This window comes from Gopherus flavomarginatus, chromosome 11 (genome assembly GCF_025201925.1).
Source record: "Gopherus flavomarginatus isolate rGopFla2 chromosome 11, rGopFla2.mat.asm, whole genome shotgun sequence".
Taxonomy (NCBI): Eukaryota; Metazoa; Chordata; order Testudines; family Testudinidae; genus Gopherus; species Gopherus flavomarginatus.
In genome coordinates this window covers 7,396,261-7,419,857 of record NC_066627.1, presented here as the reverse complement: position 1 = coordinate 7,419,857, position 23,597 = coordinate 7,396,261, and the positions used below count along the sequence as shown (strand labels likewise).

The following is a 23,597-nucleotide window of genomic DNA, read 5'->3' as shown; positions in this document are numbered from 1 at the left end:
TGTCAAAAAATGACAACATGAGAATTATTCTTCATGAGGAAGGGTGAACAAGAGCCGAGGGATTTGTTTAACTGAACAGTTCATTGAGCCTGAGTCTCTCCTCACAAAGATGCAAATATCTCCTCATGCAGCCAGTGTACAAGAGGAGATTCAAACTCAGTCCACAGGGGATTAAAATAACTTACCTACTCCTTCTTTAATGTTCTCAGTAATTGGCTTGTTCTTAGTATCTGAAAAATATATTTGGGTTATAGATCAGTGCACACTCTCATTGACATTAATGCAATCACCTAGGCAAGAATCCAGATAAAGATAATGAAAATATAGTCACCACTTTTGATTTTTAATGAACCTAAGGGAGTTAGGTGCTCAAATATAATTAGATACCAATGGGATGTGTGTACCTAATTCTCTTAGTATCCTTTGAAAACCCAGCCACTGTGAACGGTATTCACTAAAGTCTCACCCTGACAGAGGCAAGTTGAAGGAACAGAGGAATGATTGTCTCTTATTCTCTAGATCCACTTTGTCCTCACTGAGAGCTCTTTGGAAATAACTTGTGAAAATTATACTCTTCAGTTCTGGGAACATTTCCTATTTCCATGGCAAAGCTTTCTGATGTAGATGGATCTTGAAAAAAATACACTGAACTTTGGCCCTTGTGGAGGGAGGTCTCATTTCAGTTTCAAGAATCTCCACCTTTTTTTGGTTTGTCTCTTCTACTACTCTGGCTCTACTAGGAAGCCAAATTACAACTAATTTAGCCATGGCTACTTACATAGAATTGTAGAAATGTAGGAAAGGAAGGGGCCTTGATAGGTCATCTAGTCCAGTTCTGTGCACTGAGGCAGGACTAAGTATTATCTACACCATCCCTGACAGGTGTTTGTTAATCTGTTCTTAAAGACTTCCTGTGTCAGAGATTCCACAACCTCTTTAGGGAATTTATTCCTGTGCTTCACTACCCTCACAGGAAGTTTTTCCTAATATCTAGCCTAAAACTCTCTTGCTGCAATTTAATCACAATGCTTCTTGTCCTGTCCTCAGTGGTTAAGGGGAACAATTTATCACCCACCTCTTGATAAAAAATTTTTATGAATTGAAAACTGTTGTCATGACCCCCCTCAGTCTTATGTGTGCAAAGAAAGCTCTTGCTTAATATTCTGGGAGTGCAATGAAAATTCCACCTCCCTGCAGAGAAGGAGTCTCTTTTTATTTCCAGAAACTCACAATTACTCAGTGGTAGCCGCCCCACAGGACAGAGAATCTGTACAAAACATTGGACTTTAAAGCTCTGGGAGTGGGCTGTGAATACTTGGTCCAAGGACCCATCAGGAACTGTGTTCATACAGATTTAGATGTGTCACCTAGAGACGATGAGGGTGAGAATTATTGTTTGCTCTGAAAGACTAGAAGACATGACCCCCAGTGATCTTGGCAAACGCAGTAAGCTAGATTCTTCTGTCATTTACTGATGTGTAAATTTATAGTAACTGCAATGACTTCCTCTTCCCAACGTATGCCACTGTTGCAGAGACTAGCATATGACTACAGAATGCCCAAATCCTATAAGCTGCAGTATTCATTGGACAGATTGGTAAGTAGGTTTAAAGCCAGAAGGGACCATTAGGTCTTCTAGTCTGATCTATTGTATAGCATGGGTCACACAATTTCAAACAGTTACTTTCACCAAGCCTGTCAACTTGTGTTTAACTAAAGTATGTCTTCCAGAAAGGCATCCAATCACGCTTTGAAGCCAAAGAGATCAAGATTCCACCACTTCCCCTGGAAGTTTATTCATAGAACATCAGGGTTGGAAGGGATCTCAGGAGGTCATCTAGTTTAACCCCCTACTCAAAGCAGGACCAATCCCCAGACAGATTTTTGCCCCAAATCGCCCCCTGAAGGATTGAGTTCACAACCCTAGGTTTAACAGGCCAGTGCTCAAACCACTGAGCTATGCCAATGGCTAATCACCCTCATCATTAATATGCGTGCCTTACTTCTCACTTTGATTTGTCTATCTTTAACTTCCTGCCATTGCTTCTTTTTATGTCTTTCCCTGATAGATTCAAGAATATGCCTGTATTTTCTCACTGTGAAGGTATTTAAACACCATAATCTAATCACCTCTTGGACTTCTTTTTCATATATTAAACAGACTGAGCTCCTTAAATTTCTTACTGTATAAGACTTGGCATCATTTCTGTGACACATCTCTGCATTCATCTTCAATGTCTCATTTTCAAATATGGACACCAGAATCAGACACAGTATTCAAGTATCAATTTCAGGCAATGGATTGGGAATCAATTCAAGGCAGTTCTACTCCTGGCTTTGCCAAAAGTTTTCTAGGTGATATTTGAGAAGTCACTTAGGCTGGGATTTGTAAGGTATTAAACACTCATATCCCATTGAATTTTAATTTTAACTTGTTGAGATTCCTTTGAATTTCCCCATTTTATTTCTTATTGAACCTCAGTTCCCCATCCTGAATTTTTGAAAGCTTCTCAGATACTTTGGTGGTGACCATCAAAGAGTTGCCATATTATTTAAGAAACAGGAGATTCCAGGGAGGCTTTGGTCCTGAGCACACATTTAGGAAACAGAGAACATGAGAATTACTCATGAGACTATGTCATTAACAATCTGGATATGATTATCTTCTCAAGCAGGAGTAGATCAGAAGCAATTCCACAGCTGTCAATGCAATGGTGCTAGTCTGAAAATGGGTTAGCAATCACTTTACTTGTAAGGGGTTTCCTGATCAGACTTGTAGGCTATGGGGCTCTAAGGGAGGCATGGGATCTAGGTTTTTTAAGCAGTCATTCTGAATAAAGCCAGTCTAAATCAAGGTGGGGAGAGTTTTGCCTCTCTGTCTTAGGGGGAAGACTGCTTTTTATCTCTCTGTTTTTATTTCCTGAGTATTAAGGTCCTGTTTTTGCTTTTTTTTAAATAAAGTAATATTACGCTGCAATCTTCTAGCAAGAGTATTTAATGCTTTTATCCAACTTCTCTGTTGGAATGCTAGGAACATAAAAGCAGTTACAGCTATAGGGTCAGAGTGAAAGATCCAAGATTATATATACCTACCTGGTGAAAAGCCTCCAGGTGAAGCTCCTGCTGGCTCACCGTGCAATGAGCCTTCCATATCACCTGAAAATGTCATATGGATTTCCAGTCATTTCACGCAGCCACAGACAATAACACAAATATCAAAGAGCTCGTTTAAACTGAAAACTTAGGTCAATTTAGCTACTTCTTTCAAAAGTGTGAAAAATTCACACCCCTGAGAGATGTAGTAAAGCTGACCTAAGCTCCAGTATAGATACAGGTAGTTTGATGGAAGAATTAGCCAAGCTACCTCCTCTCAAGGGGGTAGACTAACTACAATGATGGAAAAAACCCTTCCATCGCTGCAGGAAGTATTGACAAGCACCATGGTGACACAACTGCAGCACCATAGCTGTGCCATTGTAACAACTGTAGTAGTGTAGACAAGGCCTAAGAAACAGCACACATATAAGAATGAAGACATTCTCCAATAGCTCAAGGACAAAGTTGTTAGCTGAAATACCTCAGGATAGATTCTTCCCTCTCCTTTCACATGGCTATAATCAATGTCCAGACTTTATTATTTCCCTTCTTAACTACTGCAGCCTCTTCCTCTATTGCCTCACAAAAACATTCATTAATCCCCCTCTGGTTAGTCCAGATTCTACCCCTAATGTCATCCTCCCCGTTGTCTGGCAATATGGCCACACCAGCTCGCTTTTGGAAAGTTTTCTGTCAAAACTATTTTTAGCTGCAAAATAAGGGTGTGAGGAGTTTGGGTTGTTAGCGACATTATTATGAAAATCCCCCAAATTTCAATGAAAACAAAATTGTATATATTTAAAATAATTCCATTTAATCAAAAAGCTATTCTCCCTCTCTCTCCCTCTCTCTCTCTCTCTCACACACACACACACACACATGCAAACTTGTATGACATGGTCTAGTTTGTTGATTAGCACTATACTGAATTCCATAAATAAACATTTCTATATTTACAAAATATGGTTGCAGATTCAGAGGCTGCAATATTCATTGAAGGCTGGGTATCACAGAGGAGAAAGCCAAGAGATGGAGTTGTGAGAGTGACCATGAAAAGGAAGCACAGAGATTGAGCTGCTTGGGCACAGAGCTCTTTGAGTTGCAGACATGGGGATTTCTGAGCAAGGAAACTGCTGGTTTTATTGGTCCTACTCTGTTCAGGGAGACATGATTTACTGTACATTTTTTTACAAAAAAGGAAGCCATATATATATATATATATATATATATATATATATACACACACACACACACACTTACCAGCTTCAGGTTCAGTGGAGGGTATTGGAAATCCCTTGACTATTCCTTCCGGACAACCTGAAAATGTCATTAGGATTATCAGTCATTTCATATACCCACGGACAATCACATAACCAAATAGGAAGCAATATTCAGGTTACAAAGATCATGGTCAAGTGAATATTTTCCAGTTTCATAAGGAACAAAATCTATAGAAATTAGAAGAAATCCAATTTTTTTTACCTGAAATAGTTTTTCAACCAAAACCAAAAGTAAACCAAATAAAATTTCTGAAGGTTGAATTTTTTCATTGTTTTCATGAGTGACTAGAGTAAGAAAACTGATTTTTTTACTGTCAATTTGTTTTGGTTTTGATAAAAAAAATAATTTTTTTAGAAAATTGTTAATGAAATATTTTTATTTCTAGTATTTCAGTGAATAACTGGTATTTTTTCCCCCAGGGGAGGGGAAGAGAATGACCCTTAATAGACATCAGCAGTAGGCACATTTGGTAAGTAATTGGAGTGACCATGGACTATGATGACCTACTTTCTTTAGATGGTGAATATGATTCTTTTTCTCCCTTAAAGAAGCCAAAGAATATGTCTGGGGGGGAAAAAATCTTAATTAGACAGGTCAATTATTTCACAATACATTGACAATAATTCAGTCCTTTAGAACACAAATTTTAGACCGCAATGATTTAGGAGAAAAAATATATTGATGAAATTATACCACATCTGTTTCTGTCTACTCCCCACCAGTCTTGTCACTAAATCTCTATCTTATCATTATCGCATGTTGAACACCCACTTAGTGTCCTGCTGTGTCACCTCCAGAAGTGCCTGGGACACTTATAGTGTATATATGTCACTTCTATTTGTGATTAAACTAAAGGGGGACAAAGTGACACTTGGAGTGGGAGTGGCTTATGTATCCCTTTCTGTCTGCCCATATGACTCAAACCATCATCTAGACCTCTTACTTCCCATTTAACATATTGACTTATTACGGCCTTTTTAAATATATAAAACTAGAGCTGATATAAGTGTTTTGACCAACATTTTTTCCTGTCTGAAATGTGGCTTCATCAGAATTGAAAACTTCCATTAAATATCAGTTTTGACTCCACTCTAGAGAGTCCCATCCAGCACAAAGTTGAGGATCTGAGCTCTGACTCCAGTGTGCTATGAGGAGAGAAACTGGTATACCTTTTATGACTTTTTCATTTTCTGTTTTGCTGCCAATGGCACTTCCCCACAAACCTGAAAACAAGAAGGAAAAGAGTATAAAAGGATTTGACTCTGTTTACTTACACAGGTTCTACTTAGGGTTGATCAAGGTATTTTCTTCACACCTGAACCAAAACTGATTTTTTTTTAAATTTTTGTTTTGTGAAAAAATGTAATTTTGATATTTTGTTCTGTTTTGGAAAAGGAATTTCTTTTGATAACTCAAAATTTTGTATGGCTTATGGAAACTGTCTTTACACCACTCAGCTATCTACATAAAAGCTGTCTAATATATGTAAATATTGCTCCATTTTAGAATCCCATGGTTTACTTCCGATATCTATGCATCTAACCAGCCTCATTTGTCTCCATCTGCTAAGAAAAAGGGGCATGATCATTCACCTTGTAGGTAACTCATGTTTTTCTCTTCTTTCTGCTTCTTTAGCTCCCCATTCTTGTATTCACTTCCAAAGTATTCCATGGGTACACTTGCTCCATAGCCAAGGAAGCTGGCTTCATGGGGGGTGAACTCAAACCAAGTTGCTGAAAAATAAATAGAAAGAGTTTGGAAACAAAGCCCGGCAACAGTTTTGAGGTGGCAGATGAATAAGACAGCAAGGGTGGCATGAGGTATTCATAACTCAGGGGAATGTGAGCGTGCTTCAAACAACATCTACATTAATAAAATTTCTTTCCATCCATGTTGTCGCATCTTCACATCCATCCTTGACTCCTATTCACATTCTGTATGAAGCTGTTGGTCCTCACCTCCCAGTTTCCAACTACAACCCCACACCAGCTGTGTCTCAGTTCAGAGTTCTTACCACTAAAGCTGAGTAAATAATGTAAATTTTAATTCAGCGGCTGAACCAGTTTGATTCGAACTGAAAAAAAACCATTCCTACTTTTACACTAAATTAAAAAGTAAATAAATAAATCATTTTGAGTTGACAGAAAATGAAACTTTCTTTTGTTTTATTCATTTCAAGTCCCACAAAACTTTTTTAGTTGACTCATTTCTTTTCTCCTTGATTAATCGGTTTTCACTTTTCTTAATGACCACATTTGAAATTAAAAGACCATTTGAAGTCAAACCGTAAAAACAAAATGTTTTACACTTACAATTTGTTTCCCTAACTGAAACTATTCATTATATTTGAATTCAACAAAAAGGGTTCTGAAAATGCATTTTTAGTGGAAAAAAAATTATTGAAAATATTTCCCCCAGCTTGATTTGATCATTTCCTTTGCTCCAATATTGAATTCCCTATCTCCTCACCTCCTACCTTATCTTCTCCCATTATCAACTTCATGCTATCTTCCAAGAAGCCCCATCATGCAGAGTTCTCTCAGTGTTCCAGAAGGCCTATGTGATTCCCTAATTCATCTACAATTTCTCCAACTGGTTCTCACCACATTTTAGTCCCTTAGCACCTCCCCAAAATGTGTGAGCTACCACCTGGTTCTAAACCACATCCAAATTATAAGAGAAATTCCTGGCACATCTAGGGCTGTGTAGAAGCTGTTATTTCCCATTTGGAGGGAAACTCCACATTTGTGAAATTTGGTTTTGTTCTGAACTGGAATGAAAACAAAACAAAATGAAAAATTCCTTGCAAAAAGAAGTGTTCAAGACAATTTTAGTTTGGTCAATCAAAAAAGTTTTATTGTGATTTTGACTTTTTATTTCATGTTAATTTATTTTTTATAAAACCTAAAGTAAAAATAATTTTGAAGCAAAATGTCTTCTTGAAACTAAAAGTTGAAAGGCTTCATTTTGGTATTTTTCTAAATTGTTTTCTTGGGGGTCAAAAGTGACCTATACTCACTGAAAGTTTTTACTTTGTTGGATCATTTTTAATTAGCTCAAGTAATAGCTAAAAGTGAATAGAGTGATGGTTGGTGAGTTTCTTGTGAAATTATTCGTTCATGCTCCAGGAATTTTCTTGTGTTATTAATGATAATAGCTTTCTGGATGCTTCAAGATGCATAATTTTATATTGTTAAATCTGAATAAGTAAATAAGATAACAAATAAATTGTGTCTCCACCTAAAAAGACATACTAAACTAGGACAATGGGAAAAAGAAAACAACAGTGAGTTTGAATTTTTCTCAACAAAAGTTTTTGCATGAACAAAACTTATTCCCAGCAGTAGTAGATGTTACCTGGATTTTTCATGTTTTTGAAAATTTCTGCCATAATTTTACTGATATTTTAAGGATTTTTTAAGGTTTTGTTTCACTTTCTCCTTTCTCACTGAAAATCAAGATTTTTGCTGAAGAAAATCAGATTAAAATATGTTTTTGATAAAATTTCTAGGGGAAAGAAAGGAAACAAATATTGCAGAAAATGTCATGCAGTGTGGAAAAGGGGCCCATTAATAATCCTGCTGAACAAAAGAGATTTACATTTTTAAAAAAAAAATTCATTTTTTTTTTCATTTTCAATCAGCTCTAAAGACAACCTTTACATCTCTGCTGCCTCGAGGCGTTGCATATAGATGAAATAAATGACAGGCTTCCTTGCACTGACATTTCCTGTAGATTTAGTTGTTTGTTTTTACCTGGAGAGTATTCAGTTACTTTGGAAAAACTTCGCTCATCCACTGCTGCATAGATGGGGTAGGGATTATTTCCATTCTCAGAAGCACTCTGCTGCTCAGACAAGTGTCCCTTGTCCAGCTGTAAAGACAACATTTTATACGTTCAGACAAACACACTCTTAATTTTAAACCATGATTGTAACATTGCCTATAATCCCTTCCCTTACAGCTTGGTCCAAACCTGAGCTCAGGGATCCAACACATTTCCACATGTTGAGATGTTAGCTAGACAGATGTGGAGTTGGCCCCAGCCACCCAGGGGTATACATGAAGTAACTCCAGTAACTGCAGAATTCAGTGGAACCACTCAGCATTTATTTATTTATGAGGCCAAACCTTCCTCAATGTCTAAGAGGTCAAGCCATTAGCCTAAGACTTAATCCCCACTTCCCCTGAGGACACCCAAGACCCGTTTCTGTGCACACACAAATCAGTTTGACTTGGCTCTGCATGGACTCAGGACCCAAGGTCTTAGGTCATTAATAGAGTGGTGGGTCAGAGCCAGCGTCCCACAGCGACTAGGGTCCAAGCCCTCTTGTTTTGCTTTGTGGACTCAAATCAAGCCACAGTCCAAGTCAGAAGATCGGGCAGTACAATATGACCACATTAGCATGGCTGTGACACCTAGGTCCAGCAGCTGTAGGTACATCTGCATTGCAAAGCGAAACCCACAGCATCAAGTCTTAGAGCCTGGGGTCAATTGACTTGGGTCACAGGGCTTGGGTGGTGGGGCTAAAAACAGCAGTACAGACATTCTCCTGTGGGCTGGAGCCCAGGGTCCGAGACCCAACCCCATCACCAGGTTTCAGAGCCCAGCTCCAGCCCTGATCTATGTTATTATTTTTAACCCAGAAGCCTGAGCCCCATGAGTCCAAGTCAATTGATCCCGGCCCTGAGGCTCAGCATCACAGGTTATTCTTTGCAGTGTAGATGTAACTTTTAAGCCCAGGTTTACACTGCAGTGTGGACACTCCAGCCCAGGCTTGGAAATGCCAGGTACACCATCCTGGGTCCCACAGACCCAAATTTACAATGCAGTGTAGACATACCTTATGTGGTCTTGAGCAAGTAAAGCGGGGCCAGTTTTTTAAATGTAATTAGGTACCCTGTGGGATTTTCAGAAGCATGTAGGCACCTAAATTCCATTGAAATCAATGCGTGCTAAGTGCCTGCGTGCTTATCCCACAAGATGATATCTTGAAAATCTGGCCTTTGGGTGCTCTGTGCCTCAGTTTCCCCTCTGTACACTTTCCCATTTCACAGAGATGTAGTGAGGCTAAACACATTAAAAGATCATGAAGCGCCATAATACTTTTGTGAGTGGGGCCATACAAGGACCTTACAGAGTTACAAAACTGAAAGTTTTTCGCCTACCTCATGTAACATTCCATAGACCACAGTGTATGCCCAGAACTCAGTTAGAGAGTAATTTTCATCTTTAGCTGCCTCGAGAAGCAATTTTGTTGCCTTTGGGACACTCCAGGTGTATTTGGAAAGTCTAGCACACATACTTTCCTCCAAGGCCTGCAATTTCTCTGTCCAGTCCCCATTTTTGTAGAGATATGACATACACCTATTACAGAGGCAAAACGCAGATGGTAAGAGGAACAGGATATGGGCTATTTTCCACAGCCATTTCAATATCCGCATACTTATTTATTAGAATATTCTCACTCGTCGTTCTATCATTGCAATGCATTTGTAACCTACAAGGATCACATTGTTGGCTGGATAGGTGCTGTGGAAAGCCATAGTATCAGCAGAGATAAAATCCAAATCCCCCAGGTCCTTACCAGGCTGAGCAAATGGAGAATCTCTATTAGCAATATACAGGGTACCTGACACTGAATTTGAACAGCTCTGGTTACATTCAGGACATTTGTAACGTCCACAGATCTGTCGAGACCATCATGACTCTGCCTCCCTAACATTGACTTCAGTGGGACTATTTGTTCAGAAAGATTTGGAGGAGAATGATGGTTCAGAAATTAGGAAACTTGCCTAGAACTCGGGAAATGTGGGTTCTGCTCTCCCAGAAATTGTAGCCCTAGTTCCCAATAGGAAAAGGGGGCACAGGCACTTTCCTACCTCACAGAGGTGTTCTGAAAATAAATAATATGGTGCTCAGACACTATGTTAATATGGGGCAGATAAGTAACTACGATAATTAGGAAGTTGCCCACTGGTATCAGTCTCCCTTTGAATTGCATCAACAACAGAATGCCTAACTCCCTTAGGCTCCTGTGTCAATTGCTACTCACTGTGAATAAAGCAATCAGTACGTGGCTCTGTTAGATTAGCTGGATGTTCTGGAGGATACAGTCTCTTTTTCCATTGAGAAACTAACTCTCCACCCTATCCTACAACCTTGCAACCATTGTTGTCTCTTTTCCACCTGGATAGCCCCGTCTTGTGTTACACCCTGTCACTTGTTCCAGTTTACCGAACCCCAGTTATGTCCATTTCTCACTGTTTCCATGGCCCAAACCATTGTACACACTCTGCCCTCTTGACTGGAGAAAAAGGGGCAACAGAAGGTAGCAGGCAAGGTTCTGCTACCCTGCTTTTAGCACTAACGCCAACAACAAGTGTGCCAAAAAACAGACAGGTCACAGAAGATCCTGAGTTTGGTTTAAATATCATGAGATTTATTTAAAAAAACATGGGTTCTTTTTACTTGCCTTCTGGCATTTGAGATGGTAGGGTTCACATTTCCAAGCTTTTCTCCACAACCACCAGAGCTAGACACTTGTGCTTCATAATATAATTAAAGCCTGTTTTACACTAGACTGTTTGGCCAGCATAATTTTTGCTCAAGGGGTGTGAAAAATCCATACTCCGGCTTGGCATAGTTAAGCTGACTTATGTCCCTATGTAGGTAATGCAAGCTCAATGGAAGAATATTTCTCCTGGCTTAGCTACTGCCTCTCAAGGATCTGGATTACCTACACTAACGAGAGAACCTCTCCCACTGGTGTAGTTGTGTCTACACTGAAGCATTACAGTGGCGTAACTGCATCAGCTCTGGCATTTTAAGGGTAAATAAGCTGTAAGACTCAAAAAAAACCCATGATTAAAGGATTTTGGCCTTTAAGGGAAACACCAGATATCAAGCAATTCACAATGACACTGCAAGATCTATAAATATTACATTAGATGTATAGGGCTTGGCCCCTATTATTTGTGCTCAGATTGAAATCTTAGGAGGATCAGACCTAAAAGGCATGTCCACACAGCAATGTAAGCCCAGGATTAGCAGAACTCAGGTCAGCAGGCTCTCAGTCTGCTAACCTAGGGCTTGAGGATCTATACTCATTTGTAACCTCAGGTTTGGAATTGTTGAACTCTGGATCCCAATCTGGGGCTCCAGAGTCTACACTGCATTATGCAGGACCATATTTTGCCACTCATATCCCAGACTTTCGAGAGTCCTCCCAAAATGTGGCTGCATTAGCCCTTTGTTTGTGGTGCAGTATGGGAAAATTTGACTGTCAATAGGAAAAAGGAAGTCATCTCTTGGGACATCTTTGGTTGACTCTCAGAGCATGAGTCCAGTGAGACTGTGTCTACACTGCAAAGCAATAGATCTTGAACCCTGGGTCCTGGTCTGACTCAGGCTAAGACCCTCTATCCTCATGGAGTCCTGGGACCCTGGGTCTAAGCTCTGGATTTGCATGATTTTTGGGTAGATGGAAGAGGTATTGAGTTTTAGCCTGGACTTACATTGCAATGTATGTAGGCCAAGGCCTTTCTGCAGTAAGAAAAAACAGCCATAAGAGGACAGCAGCCACCAGGAGCTAAGAAGCAGGGAGTCACGTCCCATCTAATTTGCATCAAAACAATATAATATCAGGCTGCTAAGAATGAACTCCTGCCCTAAAAGTACCACAATCACCAGGTAAGGAAACAGATCTTAGGATGTTTATAGACAGCTTTGTTTGATAGTATTCTGTTTGCAAAGAAACCACTTATCAACAGCTGTGATGGCTAAATCCATAGTTCTATTGTTTTGCCTTTATGGCCCCTACTTCTCTATTGTTTGTATGGTTCCTGTGTAATTATTTTATTGTTTCTGTCCATTGCATAAATAATTTCTCCAAGATTTAAATCAGCTAAGGTGTTGGAGCATGACTGGTTAAAGAATTGTTTCATAATGGGCTAGGACTGGTGAAAAACACTGTTTAGTTTAAAATGATTGATTAAGATATTGCTAAGTAGAATCCAGTTTTAACTGTATAAACTCGGGTCCATAGGGAAGTTCTTTGGCTCCTCCCTCCAGGACACAGCTCAGGATCAGAGCTGCCAGACCTCAGCACCTGGCAAAAATACCACACAGAAGCTGGAGCCTTGGAAGATCTAATCTTGATTGACCATTGAGTAAAGTTTATCTGCCTTATCAGGAATAGTGAGAATTGTGTGTGTAGCATGTGTATTCTGTTTTGGTAACTATTAATAAATACAGGTTAAGGATATTACTGCGTAAGGTTCTTTTACTCATAAAAGAGCCCATGAACCCCCAGAAGGTTACGTCCTGGGCCCAGGACTGGTAAGGGTTAGTGCCTTATGCCCCGACCCCATGCTGGGAAAGGGTGGGGTGACTAAATTAACTGGGTTATGCCTTGAGCTTTGGTAGGGTAATGATGGCGTGGGGTGCCCTAGATTGTGCTGGTAACACATGTATTCTCACCTCCTGAGGAAATGGACAGACAGTGTTTTCCTATTGGTTATGAAGTACTCAGCATGTCTTTTGTTATTAATAACAATAGCAATACTTTCCCTTGGCTGTCAGTTCTATAGAAGGACACAATTTCATTCACTCTTGACATGCACCTACCAAGTTGAACCTGAAACCCCACACAAGTACATGATGGTGTCCAAGAGACCATGTTTTTGTAGCTCCTGCAGGGTTCCATGAAGGGCGATCATGGCTCGTAGACCTCCCCCAGCTCCCAGGATGGCGATATTGGGCACATCATCCTGAGGAAAGGAAAAGAGATGACAACATATAAACTGGGATTACTGAGGAACCATCATTGCTCGTCTAAGTTACTTTCATGATATCTGCAGTCAAACACCTGCCATTCCCACCTAGAATATCCCCCATCATGTAATTTAAAAGAATATCTTGTAGGCCCCAATTCTTCAAGCATTCACCCATGTAAGTGTCTTTAATTACACTAGTTTAAATGAGACAACTCCCATGAGTAACTTTACTCACAAGCTTTCCTGAGTGCAGTTATGAGGCCTGATTTTACATCTTCATCTACAAGAATAACTCCAGTAGCTGCTATAATATATGACATTTGTATGAATTATGTAATCCATGTAGCATGAATATTGTTAATTATCAGAACTGCTGGAAAATATTTCAACAGGGTTGTTGTTTTCTTTTGTTTTGTGGGGGGATTTTGATGATAAAATCACCTTTTTGTTTAAAAGGAATTTTTTTTATTGATATTTTAGGAGTGTCTCCAAAACCTGGAAAAAAAGAATCAAAACTGATATACAGGGAGAGAGAGAGAGAGAGACCTCAATACCACTATATATGTGGTTTTAGGAAACAGAAAAAATCAGGTTTGAAGATTTAAAAGAAATTGTGAAAAAAATCAACATAAATGAAAAAAAATGTTTTCTTCATTTTTCAGAACCTGTTCTTTCCATCATTTATATTTAAACATGTATTTAAGTCCATCCCAAATCAGCAAAGCAATTAACCATGCACTTAATTTTAGCCATTCACTTATGTCCCATTGGATTCCATTTGTTTTATCCTAAAAGCTTTGAAAAAAACCAGAAAACAAACAAACAAACAAACAAAAAACCCTTACAACTTTTTGATGAACACATTTTCACCAGCTCTGCATAAGTAATCTTTACCATTGTCAATGTTCTGTATGTTCCTCTATAATTCTATAAGACTTTTTATAGACTCCTACCAGATTACAGGGAATCCCAAGGCTATCCAGGCATTTCTTCACCCGCACCTTTCTGTTACTTGTTCCTAATTTTTCCCCTTCTGAGAGTTCATGGGAAATTCTGATTTTACCTTCACCCTGGGGGAAAAAATGTCAAGAGAATGTATCATCTCTGAAAAATCTGTCAGGGATGGACAATGTACAGAGATCCAGATAAACCATTAAAGCGTATTCCAGGTGGAACCCAAAGCCTGTTTGGAAAGATTTCACACATCTCTCCTACACTGGAATAACAGGGAGAACAACTCTGTGAGGAGAAAGAGAGATAAAGTGGGTGAGGAGGTATCTTTTATTGGACCAACTTCAGTTGAGGAGAGAGACAAGTTTTCAAGCTCCACAGAGCTCTTCTTTAGATCTGGGAACAGTACTCAGAGTGTCACAGATAAATAGAAGGTGGAACAGCTTGTTAAGCATAAGGAATTAACACATGTTGCAGGAAATCGTTCAAAATCTAATATCCTAGGATCAACACGGTTACAACTACAATGAAAACAGCTGAGAAACTCATGGACACTTCCCAGCACTTGAGCCAGCCTCAGCCAACCCAGAGTGAGCTAAGCTGCTTCTTTTCATATGCCCCCTTCACTGGAAGCATGCCATCAAGGAGGAAGGGGTGGAGCCTCTTTGACCCAAAAAATGTTTAATTCCTGTGTCGCCGGTGCAGGGTTGATATATCCCATCACAGAAGGTAAATGGAAAATAAGTATTGGTCATGATGAACCCTACTGTTCAGAGTTTAAGATGTATTTTAGGAGCCACTAAATGTAGCAAGATTGGCCCGAGTCTGCATTACACCTCTACCTCTATATAATGCTGTCCTTGGGAGCCAAAAAATCTTTCTGCGTTATAGGTGAAACCTCATTATATCGAACTTGCTTTCATGCGCTAGAGTGTGCGGCTCCTCCCCCTCGGAACACTGCTTTACTGCGTTATATCAGAATTTGTGTTAGATTGGGTCATGTTATATCGGAATAGAGGTGTATATAGTGTGATAGACCCCAGCCACTTGGGTACAGCAGAATAGCAGAAGGCAGATATAGTGGCCACTGGATTAACAGGTTTTTTTTCCCTGACTGATCAAAGCAGGGGCTGCTTCAGGCTAATGAGAACACTAGACTCTAATTAACCTGCAAAGAGTCAGGTGAGGCCATTAAGCTAATGTGACGACCTGACTCTAATTAAAACTCTGCTGATACTATAAAAAGGGCTCACTCCAGTCAGGGAGGAGGGAGCCAGGGAGCCAGAGGAGAGGAAGTGTGGCTGAAGGGCTGGTTAATGAAGACACCCTCGAACCATTGGTAAGGGAGCCCTAAGGTAAGGGTGAAGAAGGGAGAAGCAGGAGAGCTGTGGGGAAGTGGACCAGGGAAATGTAGCAACTCTGGCAGTGAAAGATTGGCTGCCAACAGCTGCTACCATTAGGGTCCCTGGGCTGGAACCCAGAGAAGAGGGCGGGCCTGGGTTCCCCTCAACCCACCACTACAGAACCATCTCCTGGCAGAAGAAGTCAGGGCCATGTCAGGACAGGAGGCTAAACCGTTCTGAAATAAGCCCTTAGGGACAACAGAGACTGTGGGAGTTCTCTCACCAACCTCCTTGCTGACCTATGATGAAAAAGGCTCAGTGGACTGTAACCCTGGCGCTAGAGAGAGAAGGGCTACATGGAGGGTCACAGTGAGCCACTGAGGCTAGTATAAACCGCCTTGAAGCGCAGGACCCATGGGGGTAAGGTCAGAGCTCTGTCACAATAGCTACAATGAAGCAATGTGGCATTGCTATTGAATAAATGGAACACATGAACTTCAGAAAAAATTACACAAAAAAAGCTGGAGATGAAATTGCTTGATCACCCTTCATGTTATAATTAGTTAATAAATGGTTAATAGATGTTATAAGTTCACTGAAGACAGAAGCAGTGTGCATTATAGGCAGTGATAAGCACACCAGTAAAATATATTATGGTTGCTTATACCCTATAACTAAAATAATCTGTTGAGCTGCTGGATCCTATAATAATTGATTAGCCATTTATTTAAAAATCTATTGATCTTTTATGAACTCTTTATGAGCTGTTTGTGAATGTACCTTTAATATGAAATGTGATGAAGCATTTCCAAGTAACAATAGGTAGGAAAACTGCAAAATGTAAGAGGAATGCTATACCTTGTGTTTATGAAATATTTCCATTTTTGCTTTCCTCTTTCTCTGTGATTTCAAATTCCTCCGTCAGTGAAAAAGGAAAACTCCACCTCTTTCAAGACTTCCAAAAGCTCAGGCCAAAATCTAATTTATTCTTCCTTGCTTTAAAGTATACAAGAGAAAATGAACATTTAATATAGTGACATAGGAAGTGCTGAAGTACTGAATCAGCATCTAGGTCCATCTAGCTCTGACTGCTACCATGGACCTTGGTCAGTACCAGATGTATTTCAGAGTATTTCAGAGTGTATGGGGATAGATATAGATAGATAGATTCTTTTGTTTTATTTAAAGTTATTGTTGTAATGTGGTAATGGCTCTAGTGGCTACATTTTCAAGCTTAACGGAGTGAAAGTCACCTCTGCTACTTGCTTCAGATTTAGAGTCTCTAGGAACACATAAATACCAAGGGTAGTGAGAACACAGACATCACAAGTACAAGGTCCAGTTTCTTTGACAAGATTTGTTAAAATTACAGTTAAAGCTATGATTACCCAAGCATATAGAAATCCTACACAGACTTATGCAGAAGTTACAAATATAGTTATACTCACAGTCTTAACAATAGTGTTGTGGTCTGGTGGGTCTCTCATGGATTGATCATCAGTAAAGGGATGATTTATGCTGGAATTTCCCATAGGGAGCTGAATTTTCCCATTGTTGGCACCCTCTTTCTCTAATGTTAGTCTGTCTATATCTAAGTTCTGTGCATGTCCATAAAAGTATTAACCCTCCTTTTCCTTATTGGTCTGATGACCTCTAGAAACTAAAGGGACCCTGATTTCTATAGGTTGTGTACGTTCTTTTTATTCTTATTAGCATTGACACACAACCTATATCCTGTAGCTAAGACATGTTGGAAACAGATAAAATTAATCTTCCAGATAATGTTTTGCAATATTACCACTTGGTTCCTCTTTCCCCGTAATCTCAGGGTATCTAGTTATTCTTCAGTCACTTACTTATGTCAGCATTTCTTAGCTCCAAGGCCTAAAATAGCTAAGCTAAAATCTTGTAGGCACGAGTCTACAGGCCTTGTGTTTCAACTCTACTTACTTCGATACCTAATACATAATTACCCCTTCTAACTGCTCATCAATCTTATCCTTCTATAATCCTACAATTTAACTCTCTTTAGCATACATTGATGATATATGACATAATATGTTAGTTAATTATAACATCACACAATAAATGAACAATAAAGTAAAATAATTGTCTACAATAGAAAATAGACAGATTGAAGATAGATAGATAGAAAAGAGAGAGGGAGACAGAAAGAGAGAGAGATCCCGGGATGTAGAAGGCAGCCAATTTTTTTTTCAGACACCTAACTGCTTTTGAATTTCAATCGGATTTGGGCACCCAATTCTCATGGATCTGCAGAAAATTCTAGCCATATTTGTAATGTATTGCCCTCTTGCTACAAAAGAAAAGAGAATGTTTACATTCACATACTTTCAATTCTTTTAAAGTTATTTATAAAGAAATATAAATAGACACATAGATAAAAGATATAGATGATACAAGATAGATAAATAGAATCCAGACAGATAGAAGAGAGACAGGAGAAGATAGATATATAGATAAATAGATGGACAGATAGATAGATCGTTCATCCTGGGATTTTCAAGCCAACCTATTTTTTTTTCCAGACACCCAACTCCTTTTGGATTTGGGCATTCAACTCTCATAGGCTCTGCTGAAAATTCTAGCCATATTAGTAATATATTTTCCTCTTGCTCTAAAAGAACAGAGACATTGTTCATTCACACAGCCTCAGTTATTTTAAAGTTAATTTATGAACAAAGAAAATCAGTCCAGTCCAGTGTTGTCATTGGCCTTGTTCTCTGACAGATCCTCTCAAGAGAGCATACACAAGGAATTGACCTAGAAGAGAAGCATTGTGGAACACAGCTGGCCTTGTTCTTTTCAGTCGATGTCAGGATATACATCTATAATCATGATGTAACACTGAAAAATAGGTTTTGTGTGCCCCTAAATAAACTGCCAATCACCCTCTTGGTTTGTTGTTCCCAAGATATGGGCCTCCAGTCCAGGGTAATAAAGGAAAATACTTGGAGGACATGTATGTAACCTTCTGATAAAGTGATTGATATGGGCAGTATTCTTTTCAAAGCAAAGTATCTTTTTATTAATGTATCTAATAATCCCTACTACAGTGTAATCTAAAATTCTCTTATTGTAATTTAAAGAGCAGCTAGACTACAAGAGCCATAGTATAAATGATTCTAAGCAGTTCACTTTGCTACAGAAGGCCAGGCCATAACAAATCACAGACAACAGTTTGTAACATTTGTTAAATACTATAATTAAAAACTAGCAAGCTTACTATGCCCTTTGGCTTTGCCGTATTATTTTCTTGTTGCTGTCTGCTGCTTGCAGCTTCTGCTTCTCCCTAGTCAGCTCTGCTCCTCTGTCTGTGGTCAGGTCTCTCGGCAGTTTTTAACTTCTTTCCAGCAGCTCTTCTGGCTAGCACCTACTTGTCTTCTGCCTGTCGATGGTCTGCCCTTTATACTGCCCTAGCCTTCAGTGCTTTTATACGATCTATTCTTAACCTTAGATAACATATACTCACTGTCATGCATTAACTCATCCTTGGATGTTGCCAGCATTTCCCACATGCTCACTCCAGCTGTTTACTTAAGAGCTATGACCTTCCCTAATGAGCTTTTTGTTGTTGTGCTATAGTGGAACCCCTTGGATTTTTGCTAATGACCTTTAATAACCCTTAGAACCTTCTACTTGGCCTGCTCCATCTAGAAACACTTTGTGACTGTGCCTCATTCTGCGCTCAGCTCTGGTCATGTGATCTATATTGTCCAATGGTAAGTGACTGCAGCTGTCAATGGGAGCTGTGCAGAGGGAGCTTGGGGTAGGGGCAGCGTGTGGAGGGAGGGTCATGTCACTGCTCCCAGGGAGCATCACAATAAGCTGGGTAGGGAGCCTGCCAGCCCCTCCAATCACCCCACCTGGAACCACCGGGGTTCCCAGGCTGTTCCCACCCAGGCACCCTCGGTGACCTATGGACTGGCACCCCACAAGATTTAGTCTGGGGTATATAGTACAAGCCATGGACAGGTCACAGTCTATGAATTTTTTTTTACTGCCCGTGACCTGTCCATGACTTTTACTAAAAACACCTGTGATTAAAATGTAGCCTTATTGTTGATCCACTCTCTAAATAGGTGGATGAATTCCTCTTAAGGCAAATGCTGCTTTAGCTACAACAGTCTTAGTGGAACTAGTCTTCTCTCACTGGAGACTCCACACTTGGGCAGAGCCAGACAAAGGAACACAGTTTACTGGGCAAGTCTTCCAAATGGGTTTGCAGTTCTTGGGAGTGCAAAAAAATTGCACATTCCAAATAGGCCTAAATCATCAGGGATGATAGAGTGAACAAATTGCACCATCAAATTAATGCTGCAGAATCAGGTAGATTCCAACAGAATGCAATGGGGACACTCTAATTCCTCTCATTTTAATGACATTCAGGGTAAATCCAACTCCCTCCACAGGCAGTACAACCATTGAGGTAATGACTGGGCCAACCATGTGAATGCTGCAGCATTTCTTCAGGCATGCCAGTGGCATACAGCTAGAGAGAGTCAAACTGGAGACCTATCTACACTCATTAAAGAAACATTTAAGCAGATTCACTTGCCAGTAGCTGTTACATTGGGAAAATCCAAACAAAAGACAAAAGGCTACTCTGATAAAGACGAAAGAGAAAGCATTTGGAAAATTGGAAATCAGATGATGCTCCTATCATATGTTGTACCAGAATGCAATTTCTGTAACCAATGAACTGGGTCACACTATATTAAGGATGAACTCAGTTCTTCTCTGTATACAGAATTAGGATCACAAAAGAGAAAAGAAAGGTGACTACATTCTATCATGCTAATCACTTAATATTTTACCATACAAGAAATATATTTCCACAGATAGAGGAACCAGAGACATGTACTGTAAAAGAGGAAGTGGAGGATAAGAAACATAGCCTAGAAGAGGGAAAAGAAAAAAAAATGCATGTCATAACAACGCTGATGCTGCAATACTGCTGTAAAGCTGCACTTCAAACAAAACAACCAGACTGCTCCAGTAAAACAAGAACCTCCAATGCAAATGACTATTATTTTGAGACTAGCCTCAAACTTGCCTCTTGAGGCTCAGGATCCAATAGTGATCTGGGCACGAGAACGAATAAGCCAAGATAGAATCATAGAAGATAAGGATTAGAAGAGACCTCAGGAGGTAATCTAGTTCACCCCCCTGCTCAAAACAGGACCAACACTAACTAAATCATCCCAGCCAGGGCTTTGTCAAGCTTCTAAGGGTAGAGATTCTACCACCTCCCTAGGTAACCCATTCCAGTGCTTCAACACCCTCCTAATGAAATAGTGTTTCCTAATATCTAACCTAGACCTCCACCACTGCAACTTGAGACCATTGCTCCTTTTTCTGTCATCTATCACTACTCAGAACAGCCGAGCTCCATCCTCAAGGACTACAGGAAATTACAACACAAATTTCAACTGAAATTTTCTTTGAATGGGATATCAATCTGCACAAGAACAGTTTATAACTAAGATTTGTGATAAAATACTGTTTACCTCATGGACTAATGGTGCAACTTTAAAAATACATAAGGTGCAAAGTCATATGTCAAGTCTATCTAGATAGCAGTACATCTAGCATTGAAAGATGAGCATTGTGGAAGGATTGTGTATTGTGGAAAGATTTTCCATTGGAGATCCAGAAATTTGGAGGAGGGTATGTACATTATTTTCCAAGAAAAGTTTAGTTGGTCAAACAGTTCTTCCAATTGCTCATAACAAATTTAATCAAAAGGTTAAAGGAGTAATAGGTGAGAAATTTGTTCTTGAATATGATATAGAAAAAATGATCAAATGACTTTGTTAAATTGAAGGAACATATCACTCCCTTAAAAGTAATCCAGAATGGAGAGGATATAAAACATATGTTACAACTGAAGATAAATCTTCAGCAACAAGTGATGAAATCCCATATGGATCATGGAAAAAAAAAACCAAATGCCAAAACTCAATAAACAAAATGGAGCACTGACCATATATAACTTAGACTACAAAAATAAAGGATAATATGAAGCCTATATCGAAATTAAGTCATTGAGTAGTGTAACAGTTATTAACAAATATTTTAAGATAGAGGTACAGGCAATCGTAGTGAAAAAGGACTATGGGTCGCTGAACCCTGTGGAATGTCCAGTTCTACAAGAAGGCCTTGCTAGTGTTCTTGCTGCCATGTCTATACCAGGGGTACTAATTAAACAAGTGCAATTTATGCATATCACTGATGTGTGAAATTTATCTAATTGCCAATGAATAAATTCAGTTATTGTTAGGATACTAAAGTTGAATTTTTCTTTTCAGTACTCCTAGTACTCCTTATAAGTAAGCTTACTTTTTATAAGCAACATATACAAAATATTGCCTGTCTAGGTATCAATATAAAAAAACAACTTTTCTGTTCCCAGAAGAAAATGAGGGCTTAATCCTTTTCAAATGTTAACAATATTACAGGTTTATTTGGTACCTGAATGTCAATATAAAATAAAGTCAATGTTGAAAAAATCAAGAGACATATCCATTATGTGGTTGAGGAAGAAACTGATCAAGTAGTTGACCCAATGTTGAAAGAAATGCATGATTTAGCAACTCCAGAATGATTAACGTGCATTAAATAACCAAATTGTTTAATAAAACTCAAAATCAGATGAACCAACTGATAAAATACAATATAATAATGATTAGGAAAAAATAACTATTTTGGAAAAGAAATCATTTGTTCAGCTTATGACGAATATATAATAAACACTATTGATAATACCTTATAATTCTTGAAATTAAGAAAAGTACCAGAATTAATTAAAGGCAAATAGATTTTATATCAGTATTCAAGAACACAGAGAAGAAAAAGTCAAATGTCAAATTAAATGTTAAAATAAATATCATTTGGTTCAATTAAAAACTTGGAATCTGGGATACCACATCCAAACCATGCCATGTTATATAAAGAAAACTTGTGATATTTCAAAATCCTTATATGTCTCGTTCAAATTATCATTACCCATGTTTGATCCAAATAAGCATGTATTTAATCAATTAACTTCTGTCCATTCCATGGATCATCTAAAAGACAACATCTACTGAGAATGAATGAAAGTACTTCCGCTGGTGATATATCATCACAATGCCCAAACACGGAAAGTCCCACAGATAAGTTGTTGCTCTCAATGGGAGCTTCAGTGGATCTGCAGGTGCAATGTGTTTGAGGTAACATTTCCTCGAGAGAGACCTATGACAGATAGGAACAGTATTGTGTAGTATTAAATCACAAGTAATTTTATTATTGTAAATTTAGATGTGTGGTCATAAATCCAAATTTTTGTTTTAAGCCACAAGTACCTACAATTTCTAGGCATACAACAATAATTCCCAGTACTAGTTTTTGAAAATGAAATGGTTATTCTTAGCAATCTAGATTATCAAAATCTTATCAAACAAAGTGCTCCAGTGTTTCATGCATTTATACCACCATTAATTTTATAGCTAAAAGAGTTGTTGGACAGAAGAAATTCACCTTAAATTTAAATTAGTAATGACAGGACTAAGGCAGACAAGCACATACAATTTGGAGGGTAGCAGCTCAAATGGAGTATTCACCACTCCTATAAGGATGGAAATTGGATGGAAGGAATGGATTGTTATCCATAGTATTCTCACTGTGAGTATTATTTTTACAGTATTTTATACAGAAAAAAATAGAACCATAAGTAAACAAAGGGTTAAGCCCAGTCTTGTTCAGTCTAACCTATTTTCATGGTCCTTTTATCAACAGGGAACTCACCAGTATCAACTAGAACTGCTGTAAGAGACTAAGCAATTTATGAGGATATGTGTTGCACAAACCCACATCAACTTCCCATATGCAGCTGCACCAATATCCAGGAAAAGAATAGAGCCACCACTTAACATGATCCCTAGAGAAATAACTAATTCCTAATAAGTATAAAACAATAAAGTTACACATAAATTTAAGTTACAAGTTTTTATTGTTATAAAAATTACATTTGCTGTTTATCATTAGGTAATATGTGCGTGATAGGGTTCCTATTACGCTTCATTTGTTTCATAATAACCACCCTGTCAAGGGGGAAGCTGTAGCCAATTGGTTTATTTTAATATTC

The 23,597-nt window shown here is 38.8% G+C and overlaps 1 protein-coding gene across 3 annotated transcripts in view; it reads right to left on the bottom strand.

Annotated features, from left to right (window-relative positions):
• The window catches only part of LOC127031109 (cytosolic phospholipase A2 gamma-like), a 29,664-nt gene extending 10,821 nt beyond the window's left edge, over window positions 1-18,843 (bottom strand). The window contains exons 1-12 of one of the 3 annotated variants that reach the window (XM_050917868.1): window positions 18,696-18,843; window positions 16,307-16,444; window positions 14,108-14,224; window positions 13,006-13,148; window positions 9,546-9,744; window positions 8,133-8,250; window positions 5,970-6,110; window positions 5,547-5,600; window positions 4,885-4,941; window positions 4,357-4,413; window positions 3,094-3,156; window positions 186-230 (exon numbers count right to left, since the gene is read on the bottom strand). In XM_050917868.1, the coding sequence (XP_050773825.1) occupies window positions 186-230; window positions 3,094-3,156; window positions 4,357-4,413; window positions 4,885-4,941; window positions 5,547-5,600; window positions 5,970-6,110; window positions 8,133-8,250; window positions 9,546-9,744; window positions 13,006-13,148; window positions 14,108-14,224; window positions 16,307-16,330 (1,018 nt within the window). In that variant the 5' untranslated portion in view covers window positions 16,331-16,444; window positions 18,696-18,843. Of the gene's footprint in view, window positions 1-185; window positions 231-3,093; window positions 3,157-4,356; window positions 4,414-4,884; window positions 4,942-5,546; window positions 5,601-5,969; window positions 6,111-8,132; window positions 8,251-9,545; window positions 9,745-13,005; window positions 13,149-14,107; window positions 14,225-16,306; window positions 16,445-16,896; window positions 17,158-18,695 lie in introns of those variants that run through there. The other 2 variants (XM_050917869.1, XM_050917867.1) reach the window with 2 other exon arrangements.
• Window positions 18,844-23,597: the final 4,754 nt, after the last annotated feature.